Here is a 26,767-nt window from a genome sequence, read left to right as displayed (position 1 = left end):
CTCAGCCTTAGCCTGCGGATGAAGCTCTTGCTCTTGGCGGGCTTACTTGAGTCGGCGCGGCCTCCGTTGCTGCTGGCGTCGTCGCCGCCTTCCACGTCGAGCAACTCCCGGCGCGAGGATCGCGGCGGGTGGGCGCTCACGTAGCGGCCCGTGCCGCCGATGCTGCCCAGGCTGTCGGCCGAGCGGTCCTGCCCCGGGTGGAGGGAACAAAAGTCACAGGGTTTTCAGACGTTCTCGCAGCGGACGCTAAGGAGATCGCGGGTGAAACAATATGCTCTACAAAGCGCTCCTTGGAATCACTCTTGCGTTCCCCTTTTAAGGGGCCCTGAAACACTTCTTCTGCGCGTTCAGAAAACACAACCGATAGGCAGTCCACACTTCCGAGAGCACGTGAGCCAAGTATTATAGTGCACCACGCGGCCCGGAATTTACAATATATCCTCAAAGTCGGATAGATAGAAACCGCCCCCTCTTTTCTCGACAAACAATGCCACAAATGCCAACGACCTCACCATAAACCCAACGTCCACGGCAATTAGCTCATTTGAGCACTGTGTGCTGCATAGTTACCGTGCCAGCCGCGAGATGCCGCCACGTGTCGGCGGCGCGCGTGCTCCAGATCACACTGAAGGTAAGCCACGAATTTGAATTTAAAAAAGAGGGTTATCAAGATCATGACACGCACAGACGAAGGGAAGCGTATTCTTGCCATACTCCTCCCTCTGTAGCTTTCAACCAATGTCATTTAGATGTTTCAGCACGCTTGCTAGTACGAAAGTACTGAGGAAGCGCTTGAAGCCTGCGACAAATCCCTGTAAATCCGCTCGTGCTTGACGGATTCTAAAGAGTTCTGTGGAAGTTGATTCGGGAGGCAGTACACTCTAAAAAGTTTTGAGGAGTAACTGCGCCGTTCATCCGAAAAGGGCGCTTTACTCCAACAAAGGATGAACTGCAGAAGCATGCGTGCCGTGCGCAAATTTCGGAGAGCAACTGCTTAGTCCTTCGTCAAAACGAGAGAAACGGGAGGACGAATTGCAACACTTACTCCTGTACGCCTAGAGAATGAGAGGGAGGGACGCGGGGGGTGAGCGAGTAGGTTTCCTTTCACTGTTGAGCACTTTTTTACAAAGTGCATTACGAAGTGTCCGTGCCTGGAAAATATATATAAGTGGCCGTAACAATACTCGTTCGTTTCTCGCAAGCAATAAGTGGATAAAATCGCTTAACTAGTCCACAATTACGAAAACACACGCATGCACACATGATCCGCATTCGGCGGAATTCGATGTCCAGCTTGCTTGATCGATCAGATCGTGCACGGTTTGTTTCCTTGCTTTTATTTCCACCTGCGCCGCAGTCGCGTTTATTTATCAGCTGCAACGTTATTTTATTTTAAAAAATCCTCTTAAGTGCCGACATGGTGACTTTACTACTGTGGTTCCCGTACACCTCTGTGGAACACGTTTACCCTTGCTTTAGATATCGCTGTAGCTTCTCGATCGCACTGTGAGCGCCTTCTCGTCTGAGCATGCTTGTAATACGTGCCAAACGAATATGCACACTGTGACGCGTGCGTCGTCAACATTCCTTCCTCCATGGTCATCAAATTGTCGTACCCGCGCTGTTGCAGCGGAACGGCGTGCTGGTAGTGTCGTAGTGTCGGAGCTTTTTTTTAAATCACGGAGACGTTGTGCAGCTCCAAGGCATGCAACGTGGCATATTTTCGCTAAAGGGTCGACGTTGTAACGAGGGCAAGGTTCTGTTTAGCGTTGCTTGAATCAGTTGCCAAATTTTGGACTCAGTGTTGCCAGACTGCCAACAAATTTGGCGAAGAAATTTGCCCCTGTAGTTGTGCCTTCCCCGTGAGGGCTTTGTGTCGTCCGCAGTGCATTTCGCAAGTGCGTGTGCGACGTTGGCCATTTTAATTAATGGAATGTTGCGCTGCGATTGTGCCAGATATTATGAATTTTGGCTATTTGGGCCCTGGGAGTCCAGAGCAATCGAGCGACCTGATGTCTTCAACATCCACTCAATATATTTAAATGAATAACATCAAGAAGAGGATCCTGCAGGTCATATTATATAAGCTGACCCGCCTGTAACGTCACCTATCCAGCCAATAACAAAAATAAACAAACATATAATAGCCCCCCCCCCCAAAAAAAAAACAAGTGCTTCTGAAACACAATTGTTAAAAAAGTTTTGTTTCTCATTATTGTCATTCCAATTTCATCCCCCCTGTACGTGAAGGTAGTCTTCGATGTAGAAATGAGTTGAGCATATATTCAAGATCGCTGCTGAACGCAATCAGCAGAGATGTTCCTTTCGCAAGAGATTGTGCCTGATCACCAGAGATCTCAACTCGAAAAGGATCTTTGAGATACACTTCTGGAAGGTATCTCTGGAGACAGGCCCGTAACGGAAGAGGGAGGGGGGGGGGGGGGACTCGAGTTTTTCTTGAAATTCGAATAAAGAGGTTGTTTTACCAAAAATAAATAATTAAAATAGGCAGTTTTCAAGGTTTGCAAGCCTACTTAAAAAATGTCTGGCTACGGACCTGTCTGGAGGTGTCCAGAGACAATGTCCTGCCACATCCCCTTCTCAGACACAACAAAGTGAGATGGTGCATCCATCTTTTGCATCTGAACTGTGTGCATGTGTATCTCCAAAACACTGAAATTGCCAGTGTCCTTATTGTATTAAATAACTCATTAAGTCCGAGCTTTAGTAACCCATAAGTGCCCTCTCCCTGACAGTGGGGCAGGCACAACCACAATTTATCCCTCCTTGTCAGCCAATGAGAGGGATCAATTCACCCAGCAATGCCTTAATTCTAACATCACCTTAATTTCTAACATCACAAGCTTGGGCTATTTGGATATACAATGACACTATCCACACACTCCACAACACATCTTGAATTATTTGCCTCTAGTAAGCCACAGAAAGAGCCAAAGGCAAGCAAACATAGCACAAATCAGAACTCCATACCTAATCTCCATGTCCTCATTTCTTTCTTGTCAATAGGATTCAAACCCAAGATCATCACTTTAATAAGAAAGGGGGCTGTACATTCTGTTCCATGTGAAGGGGGCTGTACATTCTGTTCCATGTGAACCACAGTGTGCACTTTGATCACAGAAATAATGTCAGGAATGGTAGTGAAAGCAACGTTGTCATTTGGTTTTTAGGCCTCGGTATCTGGCATGGAAGGCTGCACATGTGTCAGACGCATTCACCAAGTTTAGTTAAATCTATCCTTGACTATCTCCCAGAACACTGAATTTATCAATAATGCCATTGCCCCCTCTTTTTTTACTGCTTTCTATAAAAAATGATGTCCAGATTTGATGGACAAGAGCTTCATGAGGCAGTTGGAAATATAAAACAGTTAAGGTATCCTGAACATTGCTTAATTGGCTCTCTTGAGCAAAAGAAATCTAGAGAAAACAAGGAATTAACTGGTGGTAGAAGTAAGAAAGATAAGCATATCATAAATGTTCATGATCTGCACGGTGTCTCACCAAGGTGGAAGAAAGTTGAAACAAGGTGGCCACAATGTTGTCTTTTGGATGTGACAAGTTGGGCAATATTTGTGCTGCTGTTGATAGCGGAAGCTGCGAAAGCAGGACAAACAGCGAGGATGCATAATAAAGCTCGGACCAAATTCATCGAGACTATTTATTGCTATGTGAAAAACTCTTTTCATGTGGAAGGCAACATGCTTGCCAGACAGAAAAAAATCATCACTATACGTGCGTCTCAGGGAGTATAGGAAAACTTGAATGGACGCCTTCATTGAATTTATCGTGCTGTAAGGTTTGCAGCTTGCTTATTTGGTTAACAAACATGGCAATCAATAAAAACAGTGCTGTTACTAGCAAGCTATATCATGTCTGAATATCAATATCCACACCTCCAGGTACAATGGCAATACAAGAGTGCCTGTGGTACCTTCTGAAAGCCAAGGTACTATTGAAGCAAAAGGAGACAGCAGCTTATGAACTAGTAGAGGCTTTTTACATTGTTAGATGGCATGTGTGTTGCATATGGCCTTCATTATTGCTCCATGACGTCTAAAATAATTACCTTCTCATTGGTCTTTAGCTAGTTATGTTGGCACATGTAGTTTGGTCAAAAGTACATCCTTTTGCAGTTGTCCTTTAGTTCTTGTCACATGCAACTTTGTGTGTATGTATATAATATGTACACATTTGTAGTTACAATAAAATTTCTGTTAACAATTGGTAATTGGTAGTCATTAATATGTCGTTTCTGTATAGTTTTGTTTGGCTCTGCAAATTTCTGTGTAAATTACCAAAGTGCCCAACTTGCTGCGTCTTGATTCTTATTAAAATTGTAAGCCTTGCCCTCAACTTCTGAATATCTCAGCAAGCTGAGATCTCAAAACTGTGAGACCCTTTATTTGCCCGGGGCTGCTGAATTCACGTGCTACTTGGAGAACCAGATTTGCCTTTATGCTTTTCTAAGTGCCATATAAGGGCTCTTATCCAATCTATGAAAGCAGAAACATATTGCACGAATGGGACTAGGCATGGGCTCTGTTTATTCATAACCATACCTTTTATAAGTATAGAATGTGTACCTGGAATGTAGCTTTGTGAAATATACTTCCATCACTACAAGTAAGCAGGACACATGTGTGTAGATTCTGCTACCTTTGCTGAATAAACTCACTAGTTTGTGGACACCCTAATGTCACTGAAGAAGCTGAAATAAAAAAGCCCATCTGAAACCACTCCTCCAATCAATTGCCAGTGAAGCTACAAAACTGTGCCCGGAACTTTAGTTATTTCAGCATATCTAACATGACAGTGTAAAATAAATAACACAAACGTATAAGCACAAATATACAATGTACAAGTGAACAAAGGGAATTAAAGACAAGACTGGATTGTACTATATGGAAAAGAGAACATTAACAGGAAATGAGAAAGGCACGTCAAGGGCTGAAGTTACCTGTTCAATTATTTTACCGATTTCATGAAAGTGCTGGGTTTCATCCTTGTTATACAGTTTTTCACTGTCCACTTGATTCAGAGAAGCATAGAAGCTATAAGGCTTATCAATGCTTGCAAAGGGACTTTCAAAAGAGATTGTAGGAATTTTGTGAAAAGTGGACAACTCATACTGGCAAGGAGGCAGGGAACATGCGCATTTTTTCACTGTCGGCTCTTGTGGGGGCAATGGCAGGGCAGGAAAAAATCTTTGGTGAGGCTGCTCTGCCCCCATCTGGAGCACAAACCTTTGCCTGAGCAAAACTTGAATGCCTGTCATTGCCGGTAGCCATGTTGTGCGCATTCACTTGAAAGATAGGCATGATTGCATACATAAAAATGTTTCATCATGTAGTTATGTTTACATAAGAAAAAAAGGTTCTTTCTATCAAGTAAAAAGCAATAAACTGTCGCTGCATTCAACAAGAAAAGGAATAAAAGTAAAATAAAAAAATTGTAAATAAAGAGACTATCTAGATATGCAGCATTAAAAACACCTAATAATCGCATACGAATTTACGAGCGTATTGATTAATATGCTGGCCAAGGCCCGAGAATACATATATTTAACGTTGTAGACACCCAATTATATTTGAAAAATTATTTTTGAAAATAAATGTCAGTTTTTAGTTCTGTTGAGTGGCAAGCCCACATATCAAGTAAGCAACCTGACAGTAATGGCAGTAATGAATTAAAGAAACGAGATAAGAGTGCATTACTTTATATTCTTAGCCACTAACTTAAAACTTCACTCAAAATAAACAGGCACCACATGTCATTGCACTCCACAGAAAGTTTATTAGAGCAGCACAAGGACTTCATATATAGTGTGTGCATGACATAAAATTTTTCATTTTTACCGTAAATACTGGAACAGTCGCATGTGTCTGTCATCCTGCCACCTTCCCCATTAATATAGACATATATTTTGTGTTTATACAAATTTTGTGTTCATACAAATTTGTAACACACACATGCTACACAAACGTAGTGAGCCTCTTTGATTCTCCATCCCTAAAAATCTGAGAAACTGTAAACAAAGTTCTTCTTGGCTGACAGAATTGCCTCAAGTGGTAAGGGACTGTCAGGAACAAATAATTAAAGAGGCCAAGTGAGCTTCGCAAAGTCTCAACTTTGCTGAAAAAGAGCATGGCGTTAGCAAGTGGCAAAATTAAAAGCAATTTTTTGCTAGGCCTTGCATTCATTATGCCAAAATGTGTGCAGCTATGTCCACTATGAACAGTTTGTGCACATATGATGTATGCAGTAGAAAATTTTCTAGCAGTCTGACTGTAAATGCACTTTCATTCAAATAAAGTGCTACTTTAATTGAATTGCCAAGTTATTTCTCAGTGACTAAATGGCATATGACAGTCTTTTATCCTCCATCTCTACCAGTCTTAGACTGCTTGAAATGGCATTTTCAGCCAGTGGGCACTACTAATGCAGTATTTTTGGCAGTCTTGGACAGTCCAGAATGACGTATTTAAGGGCCCAGTGGGTACTTGAGAAAATTATAAATATTTACAAGCGTTATGGGCATCCATCCCATATGGATTCCTAAATTGTATACATAACTAATATTATATACCCACAAATATAAAAATGTTGAGCTTGTAGTATAATTTCATGACAACACATCTAGTTACTACAAATATAACTAAATCACAATGTTTGTTTGCCATTCCTTTCTCTGCCACCATAGGCTTTGTTCACAGCACATTAGGTGAAAGATGTGCTCAATCTAAATTAATTGAAATGTAAGACTAATAACTTAGTCTGCATCTTTTACAGGACATTTTCGTCAATATTCACCTTAATTCATGACATCATGAGGCATACATTTTTGACAGCAGATAAAGTAATAACAAATAAAACGAGGTGGCTACATTTTTAATTTGAACGAATAAACAAGTGCCTGTATAGATGTGTAACTACATGCATGACTTAAAGAAAGTGTAAATTTTAAGGGCTTGTTTTCTTTGTTAAACACATTAATAATGAGATCTAACAGACAATAATGCCAAGGAAAGTATGGGGGATTTTGTTAGAAGTAATTGTAATGTAGACATGAAGAAAGATAAGTGGGTGAAAAGATAACTTGCCACCCGCAAGTCATCTTTTCGCCCACTTTGATTTCTTCATATTTACATTACAATTGCTTCGTATAATAACTGGCTCCCATACTTTCCCTGGCATTATTGTCTATTAGTTATCATGAACACATGCATGACTTGTGATATTACCACATTCATAAGCTTATTATTGTCAACTACTCAAGATCTGTGCATATATTACATTAACCTTGAGTACTTCTTTTATGTAGCAAATGCAAATATTGGTCATTTTCAGGGTCTGTTCTGATGCTTTGTATGCCATTTAATAATTATCCACTTAGCTTTACCAGATTGTGGCCATTCGATGACCCAACCTGCACCATATAAAGCTAGGTGGATGTGTCACTATACTTGGCCTAATGCAGCTGAACTTGCAGTAATTCACCTATGTATAGTGAGCTAGCTGCCTAATCAAATTGATTTACATCTTCCCTGGTCTAACATTTTTAAAATGACCTCCCACAGATATGAGACTAGCTAATTGTAGCAATAAACCACAGAATAAAAACTAACCTTGCTTAACCACAGATAAGCTGCAACTCATGATACTGGGCATCCCTTACACTAAGCTAGCCTAAATTAACTAAAACTAATATACAGTAACTTTAGCTCAAGCTAGTAGTTGTCACATTCACATCCAGCTGACGTTATTGAATTTTACCATATTACCTCATAGTGAGCAGCAGGGTCTAAACACTACAGAGATAATATGTTGTTTAATTTATGCAGGAGAGTAGCATGCTTAAAGCAATGTGGAGAGCTTTTGTTTACCGTAGTAACTATGATGGTGAGCAGCAATGTACATTGTTAATCTTCAGAAAAAGCAAATTTTGTGAGCTCTCTCTTTCGCAGTGTTCTGTGAAGAATATTGCAATGTGCAGCATTAGCTATTTTAATTTCACTAAATTTTATTTTGCTGCCAAAACGAATATATGCTGCAAGAAGATTTTTAGAGGCAGATTATGTGAAAGCAAAAAAAAGTGTGTTCATAGATTCTAAGAACTGTAACTAGCATATCTGCTATGTGTGTGAATGAAACTTCAATATGCTTAATTCATGTGGCATTCATCTCAATTCTGTCTCACTGCCATATATTTTAACTGTTAATTCAAGTGAAATATTACTTGCACGAGCATTAATTAAACAAAGTGTTCAGTTGTATGAAGTTTTTTTTAAACCCAACACCAAAGTGCTATTGAATTTTTTACAATGCTAACCCACTACATATTAACAAAATTTTCTTCAGAGTACACTTCAGTTCTGCAAACACATTTCCTGACATAATCCAATGCCCCTGAAATCATATATTGATTACTCTAAGAAGTAGAACCACACTTTTTGTGGTTCTACTATCTGAAACACAGCACCAGTGTGTCTGTTAGGCACAAATGTCTTTACCCTTTTGTCGACCTCTCACAATTTTTATCTGTACATTTGCTACAGTTCATTATAATTTATTACACCTTTACTTCTTGTGCCTTTGTTTCCATCATTTTTTCTTCGCTTCTTACCTGGAGGTTTCTGCTATTGCTTTAAAGTTTGGTGCATCTAATTACACTTTTTTGCCTTTCACATGAGCACACGAGTTGTGCACATATAGTTTTAAAAAGGTACACGTGACATCTTGACGTGAATATGTGGATTGCTTTCTGATGTGGCATCTGTTTTAACTTCTCTGCCTTTTACATAAGCTTGCAAGCTGTGCATGCATAGTTTTAAAGAAGTACACGTGATGTTTTTCCGTGAAAATGTAGATAGCTTTCTGACATGGCAGGTGTGACTGGAAAGGCATGGTATGATAAGCTATAAAAGAGAATAGTTGGTGCAATAAAGTTCCGCTGTAATTTCACCGCTTGTCTAGTACACTGTGTTCCTTAGTCCTCATCCTTTTGCTGCACTGTGTTTCCTCAGCTAAGTATATACCAACTCACTCAAATCAAAGTATTGGTGGAGGTCAACATCTGATGTATGCTTCTCTTGTGCAACATGAACGAAATAAATGGAAGTAAGCGTCCCATTCGACAGCGCTCAGTAGCAGGAGCTTAGACTTATTTACAGTAAAACATAGCTTTGAACGTTGAAGTATTTCAACAGATGTATGCTGATATGCTGGTCACATATTTCTGGGTTTTGGACTTGCCTTTAGCACACTAATGACCATAGGTCGGTAAAAAAACTGGAGCTCGCTCAACAAATATATGTAATCTGCTCTGAGGGCTCACTTCGACTCAAACCCACTAAAACTTGTGTCAATTGAACTCACTCAGACACACAATTTTTCTCAGCTGAACTCACTCAGACTCACCACTTGACCCGAGTCTGAGTGAGCCTGAGTGAGTAGACTCATGAGTCCACGAGCGTAAAATCAGCTTTTTCAATCATGGTGTCAATACGCTTTAATGCCAACATCTCACAAAATCCGTCCTCTACGAAATGCATTTTGATTTTACATCATCAGATATCAGTTATTAGGGTTACAGGACATTAATACAAAGTATGCGACTCAAGCAAGATATTTTCATCAAGGACCTCCCAAAAAGTTTGTGAGGCAGGTCTCCCTAAGACATGTGTGAATAGACACCACCATAAAATCCCGAACAAGCCCCACGATAAAGTAAAATCTGCTGAGAATTACAGGGGAGGGGGGGCTTGCTCGGTCATGGATCGAAATTTATGATAGCGAAGGAAGAGCCACTAAGAATAAAGAATGCACACCCATGCTTCTAATTAAATGCTTCATTGAATACACATGCATTAATTCTTTTCATTCGTCCTCGTTGGGTGAATAAAAAGAGTGAATGCCACAGTGAAAATGAAAAGGGCAAGAAGGGGGGAGTCATATTTCAGATTTTACGAAAAATAGAGGGGCACTTGTGTTCAGAATTTTACAGTATAAAAGTAAGCCAATATAATATTAACAGCAATGATGGGACAACAGCGGGGCAATAAAAGGTGGAGCTCACTGAAGAAATATATTTTTCCTTTAGGGCTCACTCTGACTCACGAACATTTTCATAAACTGCACTCACTTACCATCAAACTCACCACAATATTACTCACCTGGACCAATATGAGCGAGTCTGCTCAAAATTTTGCTGATCCGTGGTGATGACACCTTATCTTTGTGCAATTCAGAAAAACCAGCATTTGTGAGCGTTTTTTCACACACTTCTAACATAGGATTTTGCAGTCTTATTACATGTACAGTATTCTAGTTGTCTGAATAATTGGTTGACTTAGGTTTGTTTGTACTGCTTCATTACTGTTCGATTCATTTTTTCGACTTCGAATCTTATGGAGGAATACAAGCAATTTCTAGCCTAGACGATATGCACGCTCATAACAGCAAACCATTTTATATACTACTACATGAAGTTGCTTTAACTTAGCATTCTAAAGCGTCACCTGAGGCAAGGTGAAAAAAAATGGGATACGATTGATTGAGAGCAATGAGATAGGGCAGCAGAGTTTCAACTAATTTATTTTCTAAACTACTACTAAATTTATATATTTATAGATATGCCCACAAAAAGAGGGTGCAGTGCAAGTACACTATCACAGAGCACAAATAGCTATCACACAGCACCATATAATTGTAGCCATTCATTTTAAAACAAAGAGATTGGAGGGATACTGATGCATCATCCCCCTTCTTCTGTAAGTGAAACGTCTAGTCCTCCACATGCATGCTAAGGTTTCCCTACTTCTTTCTACCACACAAACTTCTCCGAACAGTGGCATGCAGCCACACAAAGCACAATGGAATGGCAGGTGTGAACCTACGCCATTCTTGGTCTATATAATTATGCTCTTTTAGGTGATCATAAACGCAGGGTCCGGTTCGACTTACGTATGCCTTGCCACAGCTCAACGAAATTTCATGAACAATGCCCACCAAGCAACGCAGCTGGGCATGCTTCATTTCTCATGAAAGCTTGGCTTTTTGCGAAGAAACGTGGGCACGAAGTTTCGAGAGCCTGTTGGGTGCCGAGAAAACGACTGGAACGTCATGCCTTTTTGTAACCTTTTCCAAATTGTGGGCAATCTTGTGTGTGTAAGGCAGAACCAATGGCCTCTTTTTATGTACACTCATACTGCCTCCTGCATCCTTAAAGTTCTTGGAGGAGAAATTGAGACACACTGGTTAAAACCACTGAAGAGAGGCCTGCTGCAACCAGCCTTGTAATCTGTACACGAAAACTGTCGTCTATGATGTGCTCAGACAACTTGAACAATGCAAATCAGAGACATATTGTCGCTATGGGTCTTTTCACGGTTTTTTTTATGCGTAGGTTCATAAGACAGGTGGACAGGCTTAGCTGTTAAAAGAACAGTACATTTTTCAATAGCATTAGAGGTATTGTTCCAGGAAAGGTCATCAGGTATAACAACAAAGCCACCTATTCCCATAATGAAGAAATGTACAAGCACAATAAACACTTTTACATAAACACCATTATGTATTACATTAATTATTAATCACCAAGCAAATGTACAAAATGCACATCAAAGGGCCCTTAACCGCACAGAGGTTGAAATTCAGTTGTGAGGAAGTTGTGCACGAGTGTTCAACAAGCCGTGAGAATTTTCTGAAATGGTGCCATAATAACGGAGTTAGACGTGTTTAATTAATGAAGTATGGCGATCGCTCCTCTCACTTTTCTCTTCACTACCCGAATAGGTATCCTCTCCAAAAGCTGCTTTGCTTTCCCTCTCTTCGAGTGACCCTCCTGATCTCGCATGGCATGCTGGTGCACATGAGGTCTGTGTGTGGCTGGTACAGACGCGGAGAACGGGTACTGCTGGGATGGCTGGGAAGTGGCTTTCACGGGCAACACAACGAACAACAAGCAGCACAGACAGCTGCTTGCAGACTAATCGGAAGTACGCAGTGGGTTTTTGTTTGACTAATCGCTGTATGATTTGTGTTGCAGCAATATATTCAATTTCCTGACATCACATGGGAACCAGAAAGGCCTAAAAAGGAGTGATTGTTTCTTGAAATTTGTGGCACGCCGGCAGCTTGTAGCACTGCCATGTGTGGCATCGTTGAACGTGACGGCATTCTGCAGACGGTGCGCATGTTTACTTGAAAAGTTTGAAAAAATATTGAGGTGGTTTAGGGGCCCTTAAACGCATAATTCACGCCAGAGTAAAGTCATTGTGCCTGACAAGTCTTGGGTGTTTTCTGGATTTCTTTGCTGTTTTCCATTTGAAATTTTTATATTAAAGGGAGCGACAGCCTATTTTCTAGGTGCCTGTTTTCATTAGCGCTACGGAAAGCTTGCCAGCCGGTGAGTCTAATCATGTAATGGTAAAGAAGAAAGCACCGCGAAACATTCATAATTCAGAATTGTTCTATCTGTAATGAATATGAAGTCGTGTACCTATATGCTGCAAACAGTGAGCGCAAGAACAGTTCATGTTAGAGCGCAGTGGTTAAATGAGCATGTGTGCGGTTGACGCACATGCACACGACTCGACTTAGTCCACTGGCAGCCACGATGGCAGTGCCGCTTCTCACTCACCATGCAACTTCTTTCATGTCGCAGCGCAGAATTCATATTGCTTTAGCGCAGCTCAGTTTGAGCGTGAAGATGCTATGCAGTCAAGAAGGGGAAAAAAACAGATACAGACGACAGTGTCAGCGCAATATTAATTTATCATGCATCAACTCGCCCATTCAGCAGTACTAGTCTATTTCAGCGCAGAATTGAGCAGGGCTAGATATTAATACACGTATTTTAATTTTGCTAACTGGCATACATGATGGTGTCAAGACTATGTACAGCAAAATGATTGACTTCGTAGTCCATATTCCAGCTTCAAGGTTATTCTGCTAGGCTGCACAAAAAGATGGTGTTTCTTACATTTAAGCACGATTTAAAATATAAATCCTAGTCACAACATGAAAAGAATGCTGGAATCGGTCAGTATATTTCACGGCCTTTTCATTTTTCCTATGATCTAAACGCACATTCTGGCCTGTTGTCGGTCCCTTTAAGGTGAATTACAGCACAACTTTTATGTCGCAAAGGTGCACTTCACAACATAAACAGGAAAGTTCACTGATTCACTCAGCAACCATGCAGTCTGGCATTAATGCATTGTTCAAGTGGTTATATGTTGCCCATTTCTTGTGACAAGATGTATTTGGGGTGAGGCCCACCACTGGAGGCGCGAGCCCTGCAATCGCGGTAGCATGCAGAGTTGGATCACGTGATCTCGCCTCGCTCTGGCGAAGGAAAGCTGGTGGTTGGATGCGTTGTTTTCACTTTTGAACAGCGTTGTTTTGCTCTCACTTGATGTATGCGAACTTCTACAGACTACACAATCTGGAAAGTTTGAAGCAAAAGTTATCGGCGGTGTGCTGCAGCGTGCTACGTACACGATGACACCGTCGCGGCCGCTGACAATAACACTGTCACCTCTCTCTTTCTATTTGTTGTGGTTGTTAATTCAAGCCTATGGGGTTAAAATAAGCACCGACCACGATTGTTCACATGAAAGCAGAACGTTTCAATTACCACACGGGAGCCTCGTTCAATAAAAAAATGAATGTGCAAACAGACCGATTATGCATATTTTAAAATATGACGTCGTAAAGGCCGCGTCGCGATGAAAGCTCGTCCTCCCTGTGTGGAGGGAGCCTAGGCGTTTTAAATAAGGTTGTTCTCTTTCTCACGACGCACGTACGTAGATGTGGCAGAAGTCTTTGTCATTACATTTAAGAATGTGCGCCGTCGTCTGAATTGTCAGAGAGTGAAGATAAAGCCCGGAAGTTCAGTTCTTTCCCTTAATTTTTGCTAATTTAACCTATTCCGGTCTATTTCGTGGCCAGTTGCTTCTGCGTGTTCGGCCAGCACGTTCGACGAAACCTTCGTTCTTGCATCATACATGTGCCGCTCCAGTCTGCTAAAGCTGCTTTTCTCGCCAAGGTAACTTCTACCACAGTCTGCGCCACCCCCACTCCCCTCTCCTCCCCGGGTGTCTGCCCCATGTGTGTACTCAAGCACACAGGTTTCTGTCTGCCAGTGGTGTAGCCATGGAGTGGCACACCAAGTCTGTGCCCCCCCCCCCCCCACCTCTTCCCCTGAAATTTTTCCATGGCAAAAAGCGCACGAAATAACAGACAACCACATCTGCCTCCCCCCCCCCACCTCCCAACTCTATCAAGGTGGTGCCCCCTCCAGAAAAAGTTTCTGTCTATGCCCCTGCCGTCCGCGACTTCAGCTCACATGGTTCTTTGAGTCTGCAAAATGGGCTCACGGCCACTTCTCAATGTTGTTTTGATCTACAGGCGGAAACGTGGCCAGCTTCGAAAACTGATTCATCTTCTAATAGCTACCGTGAAATGTCACACAGCTTATGAATGAAGTTGGAAAGAAACTGGACACTGGCATTTTTACCGAAACATGAAATTGCCATTTAGATCACGGTACAAAAGATGTACCTCGCAGAATGTCCTTTCAAGGGCACAAAATAATACAACTGGCGCGCAGTCTGTTCGCTGCGCTTATCAAACCCGGTCGGGATTGCTTTTTCTTTTTTTATCACGATTTACCTCTTCGTAGAAGCTGTGGAACTGGCAATCATTCATTGTTTTCACTCATGTGTGGCTCAATGGGGATCAAATGCGCACCGTCTAACAACCGTACAAAATTTTCACAATAAATATTAGGATCGTGCCGCAGAGAAACTTCTCCTCGTGTGAAATTTTACCTGCATATTTACAACTCTGAATGAGGCATGCATGTGCATGTGACTCGCACGTTTGCCCGATATCATAACAGAAAGGTTGCGGCTGTAATAATCCTGTGCTGCTTCCCACAAAGCGGGGAATCCATTTGCGCTGAGCTTCGTAAGGATATGTGTGCTAAGCAAAAATGAAAATTTGCGCATGCTTGTCGTGTCAACCGCGGTACGTCTTTAGATGCAAACCTACAACGAATGAAAAAGTGTAATTGCGCACACTTCTTTCAGCAAAAATAACTCTTTGTCACAAGCACGCGTGAATACCCATTTGATGCTTCAATTCGACATGGAATGAGTCTCTACCTTTTACAAAAACAGAGAGCTCGGCCAGACGACGCCGGCAGTGAGGCATTATGAGAAGTGTAAAACTTTTCCAGAGCAGTTATTTAGCACTTTGCACAGTCAGTAAAGAAGCTACGGCAGCATTTCTATGATTTCGTTGAGTGAAGTACGACAAGAATAACAAAAAAAAAGAGACGCAAAAGGGGCTACGGGCTGCGCGCGAGAAGGCTGGCGGAGCAATCCAACCACGTACATCATAGGAATGCATCTGCATGGTGGCGCCATGGTATATCCTTGCTCCCAATACTGTACAACAAAAATGATTTCTTCCCGATATTCGTCTTTAAACATAGGACTCTATTTTCATACATTCCCTTATGAGTTTAAGAAAAAAAATCTAGAAATGAATCACTCCACTGAATAGTTCATACAATACTGTCAAACAATGCACAAGTTGTCTACCAAGTTTCCCACTTGGGGACCAGTTCACCTGTCCCATAGAGGTCCAGCAGGTATGGCTCATATCTCTCACTAGCTTCTTGAAGTTCCTGCTCATCTGCTCTTCGAACGCAATAGCAAAACCTGTGCCTGTCGAAGCACTCAACCACCAGTGTTCTCGTGAGTGTGTAGAGCACTCCTCTCGCCACAAGTAGTCGCTCAATCTCATAGAACTGTGGTCCCTCCTCTGTTCTCCGAACTAAAACACTCCCAGCATGGTACGTGCGTCGGTCGACCATTGCATTTTGTACTTCATGCACTGTCTTCGACAAAACTTCTTTGGCACATGTTGGCAGTGTGCTCCATTTAACAGGCCTGCTTCCTGAGGCTTCTAGTTCCTGGTATAGCTCAAAGTTTTTCAGATGACAGCTCTGTTTCATCTGGTGCCTTTCGGCCAGAGTATGTGTCAAGTTTCTGTAGTTCTTGATAGTTGCAGCCATTTTTTTGAAGCTTTGGTGTTTAGCCTCAAATCTCATCGACCAAAAGTTCTTGAGTGGGCCAAGCTCACGCACAAATCGAGCATAGTGAACCATATAATGCAGCTTGGGGATGAGTGCTCCAGGGCCATACCTGGCTGAAAAATCAACCAAGAAGCTTTGCACAAGCACGTCCAAGTATGCAAGGCGGGCCGATGAGATTTCAGCTGCAAAAATTATATCAATGATCTCGCGAAACTTCAACAGGAGCTCCCAATCTTCATTGCCTTCTGGGATCCTCGTTCCAAGGATGAGTGGTAAAAATCTCATCAAACACCATTTGCTGGATGCCGTTCCTGCCAATACAGCATTACTGTTCAGAAACGACATATTGATTGCAGGAGGCTTGTTTTTTGTGTCGTTCTTCCCGTACTTGAATGCCCACACCAAATCCAGATCCTGCTTGGATAGCAACCTACTAGATAAGAGCGATCTTAAAACTTGCCGAAGCACGGATTCTGCACCACCTTCCAATATGTCATGCATTAGGTCTGGAGGCAACTGCCGAGTCACATCAAAATAGGGAAGCTGGAGCAGGGGAGAGGCCTCATTGACACCATACAGACGTCTGTTGGCTGTGTTCACAGCTACAGCTGCAAGGTGCAATTCATGCCTACCTAATGTGCGTGCTTGACACATGTCTTCATGCGTTTTTTGTGCTAGCTGCTTTGAGGATATCATGCAGAATCGACAAACTCGCCCATTGCTGAAACAGCAGGAAAACCCGCCAAGGCGGTTCAGGGACAGATTGTCACCACAAAATGCAAGCACAATAACTCTGGCATTAACTTCACGCCCTTGCACACTTAATACGAGGCCCTCCTTGTGCATTGCCTTCAGGTCATCCAGCAGTGGCTGTAGTATAGGGCCTAGACCATGAGTCTTCACATATGCGTAGCGCACAAGCATGACCAGATAAATATTGTCAATCTGTGACCTATACCTGGCATGAATGTTCACCAAACTACAGTACACTGCCAGGATCTTGTGCTTTCCTCGTTTAGCTCCGAGGGGATTTACAACTTCTATTTCATCTGTGTAAAATAGAAGAATAATTGTGTGTGTGCTGCCCTCGGGAATGATAGATTGCATGTGTTCCTTGAACACCAGGCCATCTGTGTGATCTCTGTACACAGAGGTTTCATGCCTCTCAATATTTACAGGTGATTTTAAATGGGCTGCAATGTCCGGGAGCTGGCAAAGTACAGTGAGAAGCTTTGGCAATGGGACGTAATGATAGTTTGCATCCTCACCGACATAATGCTCTTCAGCTGGTACAAAAGGGAAATTTTCCTTCACATAATTGTCTCGTTTCCATTTACTCTCAATCCCATTGAACAGGTCAGGCAGAAATGAACAGCCAAGAAGATTTTGCAATTCAGGACCCATCACTGATGTCTCCATTGCATTCATAAATTCATTACCATAAGCCTTAAGCACAAGCTCGAACACCTCCTTCAGTTGGGCAAATATCTTCACAGCTGCAGCATGTGGCAAGCTGTGTTTTGTAGTGATGGAAAAAAAGAAATCCCATATGGTGGATTTAACTTTTTCCAGAAAGCGCTGAAAGTGGTCACGTGGAGCTGCAGTCTGCTGTGATTGCAAATTCCTCACAGGAGTTTTCCTATGCGAATAACCGCCGCGAAAGATTGGCAGTTCGGCGCCGTTCATTTCAGCACTGTGCATATCCGCACTGTCCATTTCGTGCCGAAGCTGTTCGCTTGACGGCAGTTCAGTGCTCCGTCGATCCCTTGGGCGCTCGAGCGACCGCTGATGGCAATTGCTGCCATTTTCTTCAAGCACGGCTGAGTGGTGACGATACAGGTGTGATCTGTAGGAGGAGAAGTTCGTGTACGTGTTGGCGCAGCCTTCGATGCCGCATATCACGCTGAAGTTCGGCTCTCCGCTGTGCTCTAACCCTATGTGCGTTATCACTCTTACCAGCTGGTAAGAGAAAAACGGGCATCTCGGACAGTACTTTGCATTCATAGTTCTAACCACAAATCACCAGAACATTGCTCGCTGGAAAGCCACACGTCCTAGGTGTTCGTAAGATTAGCAGGCGAGAACGTGAATAAGTTCATCATAGTAGACATCCGGCACATGGAAAATACGAGTCAGGAGAAACACGCCACTGAAAGCAGAATAAAGAAGCTGTCTTTTTGCTGCAGCACGGATGAAGGAACCAAACGAACGCTGTAGTCGTCGTGAACAACGCCTGGACACACGCGGGCAGTGAACACGGGTAAGGATGGGTAAGGTGGCTCAGTGTTGCCACGACACATTTAAAAAAAAAAAAAAAGTGGCTAGAACACAGAACACCTATACACTGCTAGAATATGTCTTCGAAAAATGAGTAGATCTCTTTATTCCGCTATTTGCTCTCGCTTTAGGAATGCCAAATTCAGCGCCTATAAAGGTCATTTTTATAAAACTGCACTTTTTAACAAATAGTAAAGGAAATGTCCCCGACATGAGCCGTACGTGAGCAGGATATATAAACAAGGGATACCTACAGCCTTGTACTCGCATGCAGCCGGCCAGCAACTGTTTTGGGGTTGGGAGGGGGGTGAGGCAAGCGTTACGAGTAGCTGTGGACACATATCGTAGGCAGACCAGGAATGTCCATTACACTGGCGTCTACTTCTCATTACACTGAGTAATTTATGTTATTACATTCCGAGAGTACGTCAGCACTTATAGATCGCAGACGTCAGCATTATTGAAACGAAGTGCACCTCACGGTGCGATGATGCGGATATCATACGTACGTAACGCTAATGTAATGTTTCTTGCATTGCTATAAAAACAGAGTGAACACTGGAACCACAATTGACGTTAACGCGACATGGCGCCTGTAACATAGACGTACCCTAGGAGTACACAAATAATGTTTATTGAATTTTTATGAAATTAGATAACTAGCACTACAACCACACAGAACTGATGTTGCCCCAGCACTACACCTGCATCGTGTCTTTTTCCAGAGCATTTTCAAGACATGGCGTACGTGGCTCTGTGACAGGGTGCAATTCCTGCTGGGACCCTGACATTTACTTTTTATATTCATCGGGTAAACGCTGTCGATGTCAGTTTACGATGTCTGTCCTTGCCGTATCCGGGGTAGATATAAACTATCACCTGTGGCGCGCACAAGTTTGACCACGTACGTACGGGACAGCATTTTCACGCTCTCATGTTCTCTCTTATCCTTTCATACCAATTTTGCTCCATACCAAGTTAAACAGGCGTTACTACGTTATTGTGCACCGCGTAAAATACCGTGTTATTGCGCTTGTGTCCGTCTAGTCATTGACTCCAAGTGTTCGTCATAAGCGGTGCGCAATAACGTAACAACTAGTAAATAGCTACCAACTCGCCCAAGCAAGTACATCCTTAAACAGCTTGGGGCCGCGAGAACATTCAGACGTACGATCGATCGATAGATAGAAACGTTTTGAAGTGCCTGCAGTTGGCAAAGAAATGTTTCGCATTTAGGAAGATGAGCTCCATTAAGCTTTCGTGAACGAAATTGGAAGACAGGTGTCGTGAAGAAGAATAGTGTGCCGAATAATGTGAAGAAGAATAATGCACCACATGCGCAGTTCAGTTTCAGATGCGGCTACACCAAACAACACACTAAAAGCACTTGTGTTGATCCTCGTGTTATGTTTATTCGGCTTAGCACTGACTGCTGCATGTTAAATCTGTGATGTGGTGGAAGTCATATATGTGTCATGTGCGCAAGGTCAAAATCACAGGCCATAGCAAATAGCGTCCATTGGATAATGTCGTCCTGTATCTTTGCAAATAACAGCTTTAATAACCAGTTAGAAAGCATATAGGTCTTCCTAGCTGAAGTTCCTGATCTCTCTGTGGACTCAGGTGCAATATTTTAGGCTTCAGAGCCAGCGGCTAGCTGAAGCTTTCAGAGAGGACAAGGAGCTAGGCAGCGATAAGATAAATATCTCGATCAGCAAGACCAGACTGCTCAAATCACTACAGTGATAGAGCGTGCCTTGCTTTGTCGCCGAGGAGAAATTGGCTCATACAACATGCTACTCGATGGGGTTAGTGGCACGCATTTCTTTTATTCCAGAGACGATACTTGCCCGAGAGCCAGATTTGTTGTTTGTGGTTCCGTGGATTTTGGGTGTGGTGTGCGTTCATATCGCTGTCTCATTACTTCCCGATATTTGCTCATAACATAGAGCAGCTTCCTGTAATAATTACTGTATGAAGGTGTATGACTCGTCAATCAAAAGTAGCGCTTAGCTTGAGAATTTTACCATGAAAGAAATTTCTTGTTTGACTGGTAGTAACACATTAATGTCTTAATTAATACTTAGTAAAAAAAGTGGAAGTTCCTTTCATTTTTGTAAAAAAAAAAGACCGAACAGCAGTACACTGAATCGGCGGAAATTTCAAAAAATCAGTAGATCTATTAGTGAATTGTGGCCCCTAGAATATACTGCCAGGGACCATAATTCAATCAGCAGTCGTATTAGCACTACTGCTACGGCTTCTGATTTGTATTTAATACTGTGGTACAGCGTGCCCATGATCATGCCAAATTCAATGTGTGCAGGCGCCATAGCAAAACGCGTTACGAGAAGGTTGGTCAAATAGCACGGTTGTCAAATAGTAACACTTCAAGGCACCTTAGACAGCATTATGGTTGGAACGGTTGGAATAAGAAACTGTCTGTTTATTTTTAAACTAAAACATACTTTAAAAAAATTATGGCCGTGTGACGTCGCTGTCACTGTAAAGTACCAGACCTTAACTTCACTATTTAAAGGAAAAAAAAAAGATAACTCTAGTTTGTGGTTCACTAAGTATTCCGGCTAGGTGGCGTCAGCCACCGCCCGATCTAAAGGGTACAGCCATATCAATCCATCCATCCATCGGCCGCCGCTGCGCCATCAACATCAACTGCAACGAGGAGGCACGTGCGTAGCGGGGCCATGAATTTTTGAGCGAGTGCATGTGCCGCGGCTGGCTTAAAAACGATTCTTTGTCTTGCGCCGCTGTCGCCCCATGCAATCGAAGTGCCTCGTTACATACGGCGACAGAAATGTCGCCGTCGCTTTCGACGAGCCGTGGACGGGGCGGGATTTAATTGAACACTTGAAAGGGTTGGACATGTTCTCAGAAGTTGACGCCTCTGCCATAGGCTTGACGGTGAGTCCTTCCTTTCTATATATTTCTACAGTCGTCGTGCTGCAGTGGTTGCCACAGCGTTTGTCATCGATTACTGTAGCTTTGTGTTGCATCTTTTTGCTTCGTCCATTCTATAGAAAAACCCGACAGCGCTAAGTTACATGTTATTGCTAAATTTCGCCCAATTTAAGCCTCGATGACAATCATTGCTGCACCGAATTTACCCCTCACTTCTTTAATCGTAGAAAACGTGGAAGGTATTTTTGTTGAGTAGGGAATCCTACTTCGAGATCGCGCTAGGTGTCGATTCCAGTAGTGTTCGGCATCTAGCGAGGCTGCACGTGTATGTGTAGCCGACGCTGGCAGTAGTCAAATTTATTTAGTGTGTTTATTAAATACAGTTAAATGTTGCGCTTTTCACTTGCTGTGGCGGGAATTCGGGACATGTAAATAGCACGAATGCTTGTGGCAACAGCAGGTCTTTGTTGGCCAACATTGCAACCATGACACTTCCAAATTTTTTATCCGTGTGTTATGTAGTGCCCTTCTGAGTTCTGGCATTCTTATTTTTCCAGCGTTTCGACGAAGACTTCGACGTTTTTGTCGACATTACAGAAGTGGACGTGATCGAAAATAAATCGAGAATAAAAGTCCGACTGACCAGCCAAGTCCGGTGAGTAGTTTTGCATCTTTAGCAATACACTTACAAGCTGCTTGTTGCACACTGCTTTGAGAAAAACGGTGGCTAAAGTTTTCATTTAAAACAGACCTCTCAATTGGATAAGCCTCTTAGCTTGGTAGTTGTAACAAAAAAAGGGTGAGGTGGTTTTTCATAACAGCTTGACAAAATGCAGTTTCTGTGTTGCTATTACAGGATAGCAGATGTTCTGGAAGAGTCTGCACAGCCGTCACAGCCAGCACGGACCGGTGCATACTGCCTCCCAGATGTACCACCAGACATTGCCTGGATGGTAAAATGCCACCAGCCAGGGCAGTACTTCGTAGGTCGCTCTCGAGTACTACAGTGGCTTCACCATGACTTGTACTTATACGACATGTGAGTAATATTTACGTAGATACTGTGCAATATCCTGTTTGAAAGTGCTTTGAAACTTTTCTTCACATTCATCTTTTACCCGCTCTCGTGGGTTAAAAAAAAAGGGGGGGGGGACATCCATGGTGAATAAACAAAAAAAATTGCAGAAAAAGCACTCAAATGCTAGAAAAAATATCTGACATGTCATAGTGCCATCTGTGCAGCTGAAGGAAGCTTCAATGAAGCATGACCCCTTGGTGACAAACCATGGAGTAGTCACAATGCCCACTTGTTTCCTCCCGTGATTAAATATATATTGTTTTTGTTTACATCATTGTGGTCACTATCTTCAAGGTACCAGCTGGTTGGAATGCTGCATAAAGTCTCGCTCAAATGCAAGGAGTAGAAAACAGTGGCATCAAAGTAGTGCCAGTGCCCCCTCCATATCTGTACTGACATTCTTTAATGAGCTAAAAGATCATGGTTTCAGCCTGCTTGTGGTAGCCAGCACAGAAAACTGTGATGACTCTTGAAAACTTTGTATAAGACCCAACAACAGGTATACGAACAATATAGATGCTTCTATGATGCCTTTCAATGCCTGTTGCATTGTTGGTACAGTCGACTCTTGTTAATACGAAGTTCCCGAGAACCGCAAAAAACTTCGAATTAAACGAACTTCCAATTAGGCAGAAATCACAAAAACATGGCATCTTTATTAGGTTCAAAGCCGGCAGTTCTTTACGAAAAGTAGTCGGTCATCTTCGTCTGCTTCTGTTTGCCGAATCTAGCAGTGGAAAGCAGGTTTTGGAAGGCGTAGATGTGCCCAAGTGCTTCTTTAGCGTTGTTCTCCCAAGTGAAAAACCGCTGCGCGAGAGCGAGGCCCGCAGCTACATCGGCAGCCTTCGGTTGTGGCTTGCTTTCAATGTCATCTTCGTCGTCGCTTTGATGAACGCTTTCGTGGGGCCGAACAATCTGCACAATCTCGCTGTCCGTCAGTGCACCGCACGTTTTGACTGTGCTGTCCACGGCGACATAATCTTCAAAGCAGGGGTCACCGAGGACGACGTCAAAGCTGCTGTCACCGAGAGCGGCGTCAACAATGCTGTCGTCAAGCTCGCTTCGCATTTCCACCGGCGGACAAGAAGCCTCTCCCGAAGAATTTGCCACGAAACCACAGGCCCTGAAGCAGTTGGCGATGGTCTCATTCTTCACGCAGCCCCACGCTCGCGCTAGCATGTGGATGGCACTAATTAAACTCGCCTCGTATTGCGAGGACTTATCCATGCACAGAATCATGCGCTCGATGAGATGCTTCCTGTACAGGACATTCACATTTTTGATTATGCCCTGGTCCATGGGCTGCAACACAGATGTCATGTTTGCGGGCAAGTACGCAAGATGGATGGCACTCAAGGCTGGTACGTCCATGTGGGCACTGCATTGGTCGACAAGGAACAACACCTTGCAGTTCGATGATGCGAACTTCCGATCCAGTTTCCTTATCCAGTCCCTGAAAATGTCGGACGTCATCCACGTCTTTCTGTTAGAAGCATAGTCGACAGGAAGGGTCCTGACGCCTTTAAAGCACCTAGGCTTAGCGGCCTTCCCGATCACAAGAAGGCGACATCGTTCAGTGCCAGTCATGTTTGCGGCAATCATAACAGACACCCTTTCCTTACTACGTTTATCGCCAGCACAGTCGTCGTCTTTAAACGTCAGTCTTGTCTGGTAGCAACCGATAAAAAAGCACAGTCTCGTCTGCGATAAAGATGTCTTCCGGCTGATACTCCTCAAGGTACCCGCGAAGATTCTCTGCTTTCCATGCTGCAAATGTTTCCTGGTCGACTGACGCCTTCTCTCCACACACGCTCTTGAAAATCGGGTCATGGCGCTGTTTGAAGCGCGTCAGTCATCCGTCCGATGCAGCGAAGTCGTTGATGTCCAACATTAACGCAAGAGATGAGGCTTTCGCTGGAATGACCTCACCACTGAGAGGAAGTTTGTTGTTGCGTGCCTCTCTGATCCAAATCAGCAGCGCCTTCTCCAAATCCGGGTAGGCGCCGGTGCGCATTCGCTTCCGTGACATTTTAAACTTGTAATTTGCAAAAGCATCCATTATTGATTGCTTGTTTTTTATAAAATTCGAGAGCATGTTAGGCTTAATGCCGTACTTCCGTGCAATGTCTTGCTTGGCAAGGCCTCCCTGCTCTACTTCTTTCAGGACTTCTTTCATCGCCAGATCAAGTGTTCGGTACGAGCCGCGTTTTGCCATTATTCAACGTCGTGGCCAGCCGAACACGAGGAAATAACTTGCGACGCGCAGCTGACACAGTCAACGAAACACAAGCAGAGACGAGAGAACAAGACTGACAGTGAAAGGGATAGCTCGACGTTCGACACGCCGGTGCTGACTGAACAATCTTGCCGCTTCATGCACTGTGGCCCTGCGCACAACGACGATGTCCACAACAGTGCGCTGCGGACAGCTACGATGGTGACGACAGCAGTGCGGTAGTTGTTCTGGCACTTGAAAAATTGCGCATTTTATTGAAACTAACGGTTGCCTCGAGGCTCTAGATTAAAAAATAACTTCTATTTAACCAATCTTGTGGGCTTTCAACTTCGAATTATTGAGCATTTTTTTCTATGGTGTTGCATACAAAACTGACGGGAACACCTCTTGACTTCTAATTAACCGAAAATTCCAATTAAGCGACTTCGAATTATCGGGAGTCAACTGTACATACACTGGATTTCTACTTATCTGAAAATGCCCCGCCATGGTGGTCTAGTGGCTAAGGTACTCGGCTGCTGACCCGCAGGTCGCAGGATGGAATTCCGGCTGCGGCGGCTGCATTTTCGATGGAAGCGAAAATGCAGGAGGCTCGTGTACTCAGATTTCGGTGCACGTTAAGAACCCCAGGTGGTCGAAATTTCGGGAACCCTTTACTACAGCGTATCTCATAATCATATGGTGATTTTGGGACGTTAAACGTCAGATATCAATCAATTACTTATCCAAAAATGCCTTTCTGATGTTTTGTTCTAGCCATACTTTCTGCAGTTATTACCCACAAAGAAACTTGGCTAAAGGCAACCTATTTTCTAGAAATGCAATGCCATTGCAATTGTAACTGTTGCGATTTTTATTCTTTGCATATCAAAGGGGCTCTTGCCCTCATACTCTTCTTTATCGATCTCTCGATAAAGCTTTGGTCTGCTAGTGAGTAACTTACATTCTTGCTTTTGTAAATATTTTTTCCTGCTAGGTACCCTGGGAAATTGTACACAGAGGCAGCACGGGCTTTGATCACCAGATTTCCTAACTTGGCTGATGTAGCGGGGACTGGCTATGTGAGTTCACATATTATTGCAGAATTGATTGCACTGAAAAGCTTGTCTAATAAATGCCTGCTTTTAAGGACCAACAGTGAAGCGAAATCAGTCATTGACAATAAAAAGATAGCTTCTGCAAGAATTTCAGAATTGAACATGGCTCCTCCTGTTCTATAAGCCATTATTCTAAATTGGGACAGGCAGTTACACATGATTAGCCGATGCAACATTCAATAGTGAAATGCTGCTCGCCCTCAAGGTCCCTGTGTGATGATAAATCTGCAGGCTTAACTTTGCTTCTGATTGGAATCATTGCATTTTCATTAAAAAAGTAAAAATTAAAAAATAGCAACGGCACTTTATTACATGAATACGTATTCATGATGTGAGGAAAGGTAATGTTAGAAAGCTGCACTGCCTTCACACCATCAAGTGAGTCTACCAAGAAGTCAGAATCCACTACGTTTTCGGTCATTAAATACCTCCATGAAACTAAGGGAGAGCTTCATATGTGACGATGCATTATCACTAAGAGCATTGTTCGCAGTCCAAAAATGCTTGTGCGCTGCAAGACAGCATGTAAAGTGCATGTGCTGCACCATTCTTTTTTTCTAGTTAGCTGAGTCGTGGTGCAGCAGGTGATGTTGAACATGTGTTGTGAGCCTGCAGGTCATTCCGTTTACAAAGGGAACAACCAAGCAGTGTCATTCGGTTTAGTGAGTAATGAGGAGCAGTGTAAGGAACGCCAACATGCCAAACAACATGGCTGTGGTGATTTCGCTTAGGTGTTGTGAGCTTTGTCTTGTTTTTCTTCCATCTTAATCTTTAAAAGGTGGTGTCCCTTCAACAAAAAAGTTGAGGTGCATGGAACAGCTTAGTTTTCCTCTTTTGGTCGCTAAATGAAGGTGCTCTATAGCAGCTATCTTGCATCAGTGCTTCGTTTTTGATCTCCTGATATGGTGCCGTTCATGTCTTCACAGAAGAGAGAACACCTGCTATAGGGAAAAAAGTCCCGCAATATGCTAAAACAATAATTTGTGCTTGCTTATGGGTGATGGGGTGCAACAGCCCATATGTGTGCCT

The 26,767-nt window shown here is 43.1% G+C and overlaps 2 protein-coding genes across 3 annotated transcripts in view; one reads left to right on the top strand and one right to left on the bottom strand.

The window, feature by feature from the left end:
- Rph (Rabphilin) overlaps positions 1 to 26,767 on the bottom strand; it is a 219,934-nt gene that overhangs the window by 46,490 nt on the left and 146,677 nt on the right. The window contains exon 10 of the mRNA XM_075889095.1: positions 47 to 188. Within this exon, the coding sequence (XP_075745210.1) occupies positions 47 to 188 (142 nt within the window). The remainder of the gene's footprint in view (positions 1 to 46; positions 189 to 26,767) is intronic.
- Positions 7,157 to 26,767, top strand: part of LOC142803637 (uncharacterized) — a 32,396-nt gene continuing 12,785 nt past the window's right edge. Inside the window, exons 1-4 of one of the 2 annotated variants that reach the window (XM_075889096.1) lie at positions 7,157 to 21,330; positions 21,885 to 21,982; positions 22,184 to 22,366; positions 25,618 to 25,702. In XM_075889096.1, the coding sequence (XP_075745211.1) occupies positions 21,187 to 21,330; positions 21,885 to 21,982; positions 22,184 to 22,366; positions 25,618 to 25,702 (510 nt within the window). In that variant the 5' untranslated portion in view covers positions 7,157 to 21,186. The remainder of the gene's footprint in view (positions 21,331 to 21,884; positions 21,983 to 22,183; positions 22,367 to 25,617; positions 25,703 to 26,767) is intronic. The other variant, XM_075889097.1, reaches the window with a different exon arrangement.

The sequence above is a fragment of the Rhipicephalus microplus genome, chromosome 3, assembly GCF_043290135.1.
Source record: "Rhipicephalus microplus isolate Deutch F79 chromosome 3, USDA_Rmic, whole genome shotgun sequence".
NCBI lineage: Eukaryota > Metazoa > Arthropoda > Arachnida > Ixodida > Ixodidae > Rhipicephalus > Rhipicephalus microplus.
Note: the sequence above shows the minus strand (reverse complement) of the source record. Positions and strands in the feature narration are given on the sequence as shown.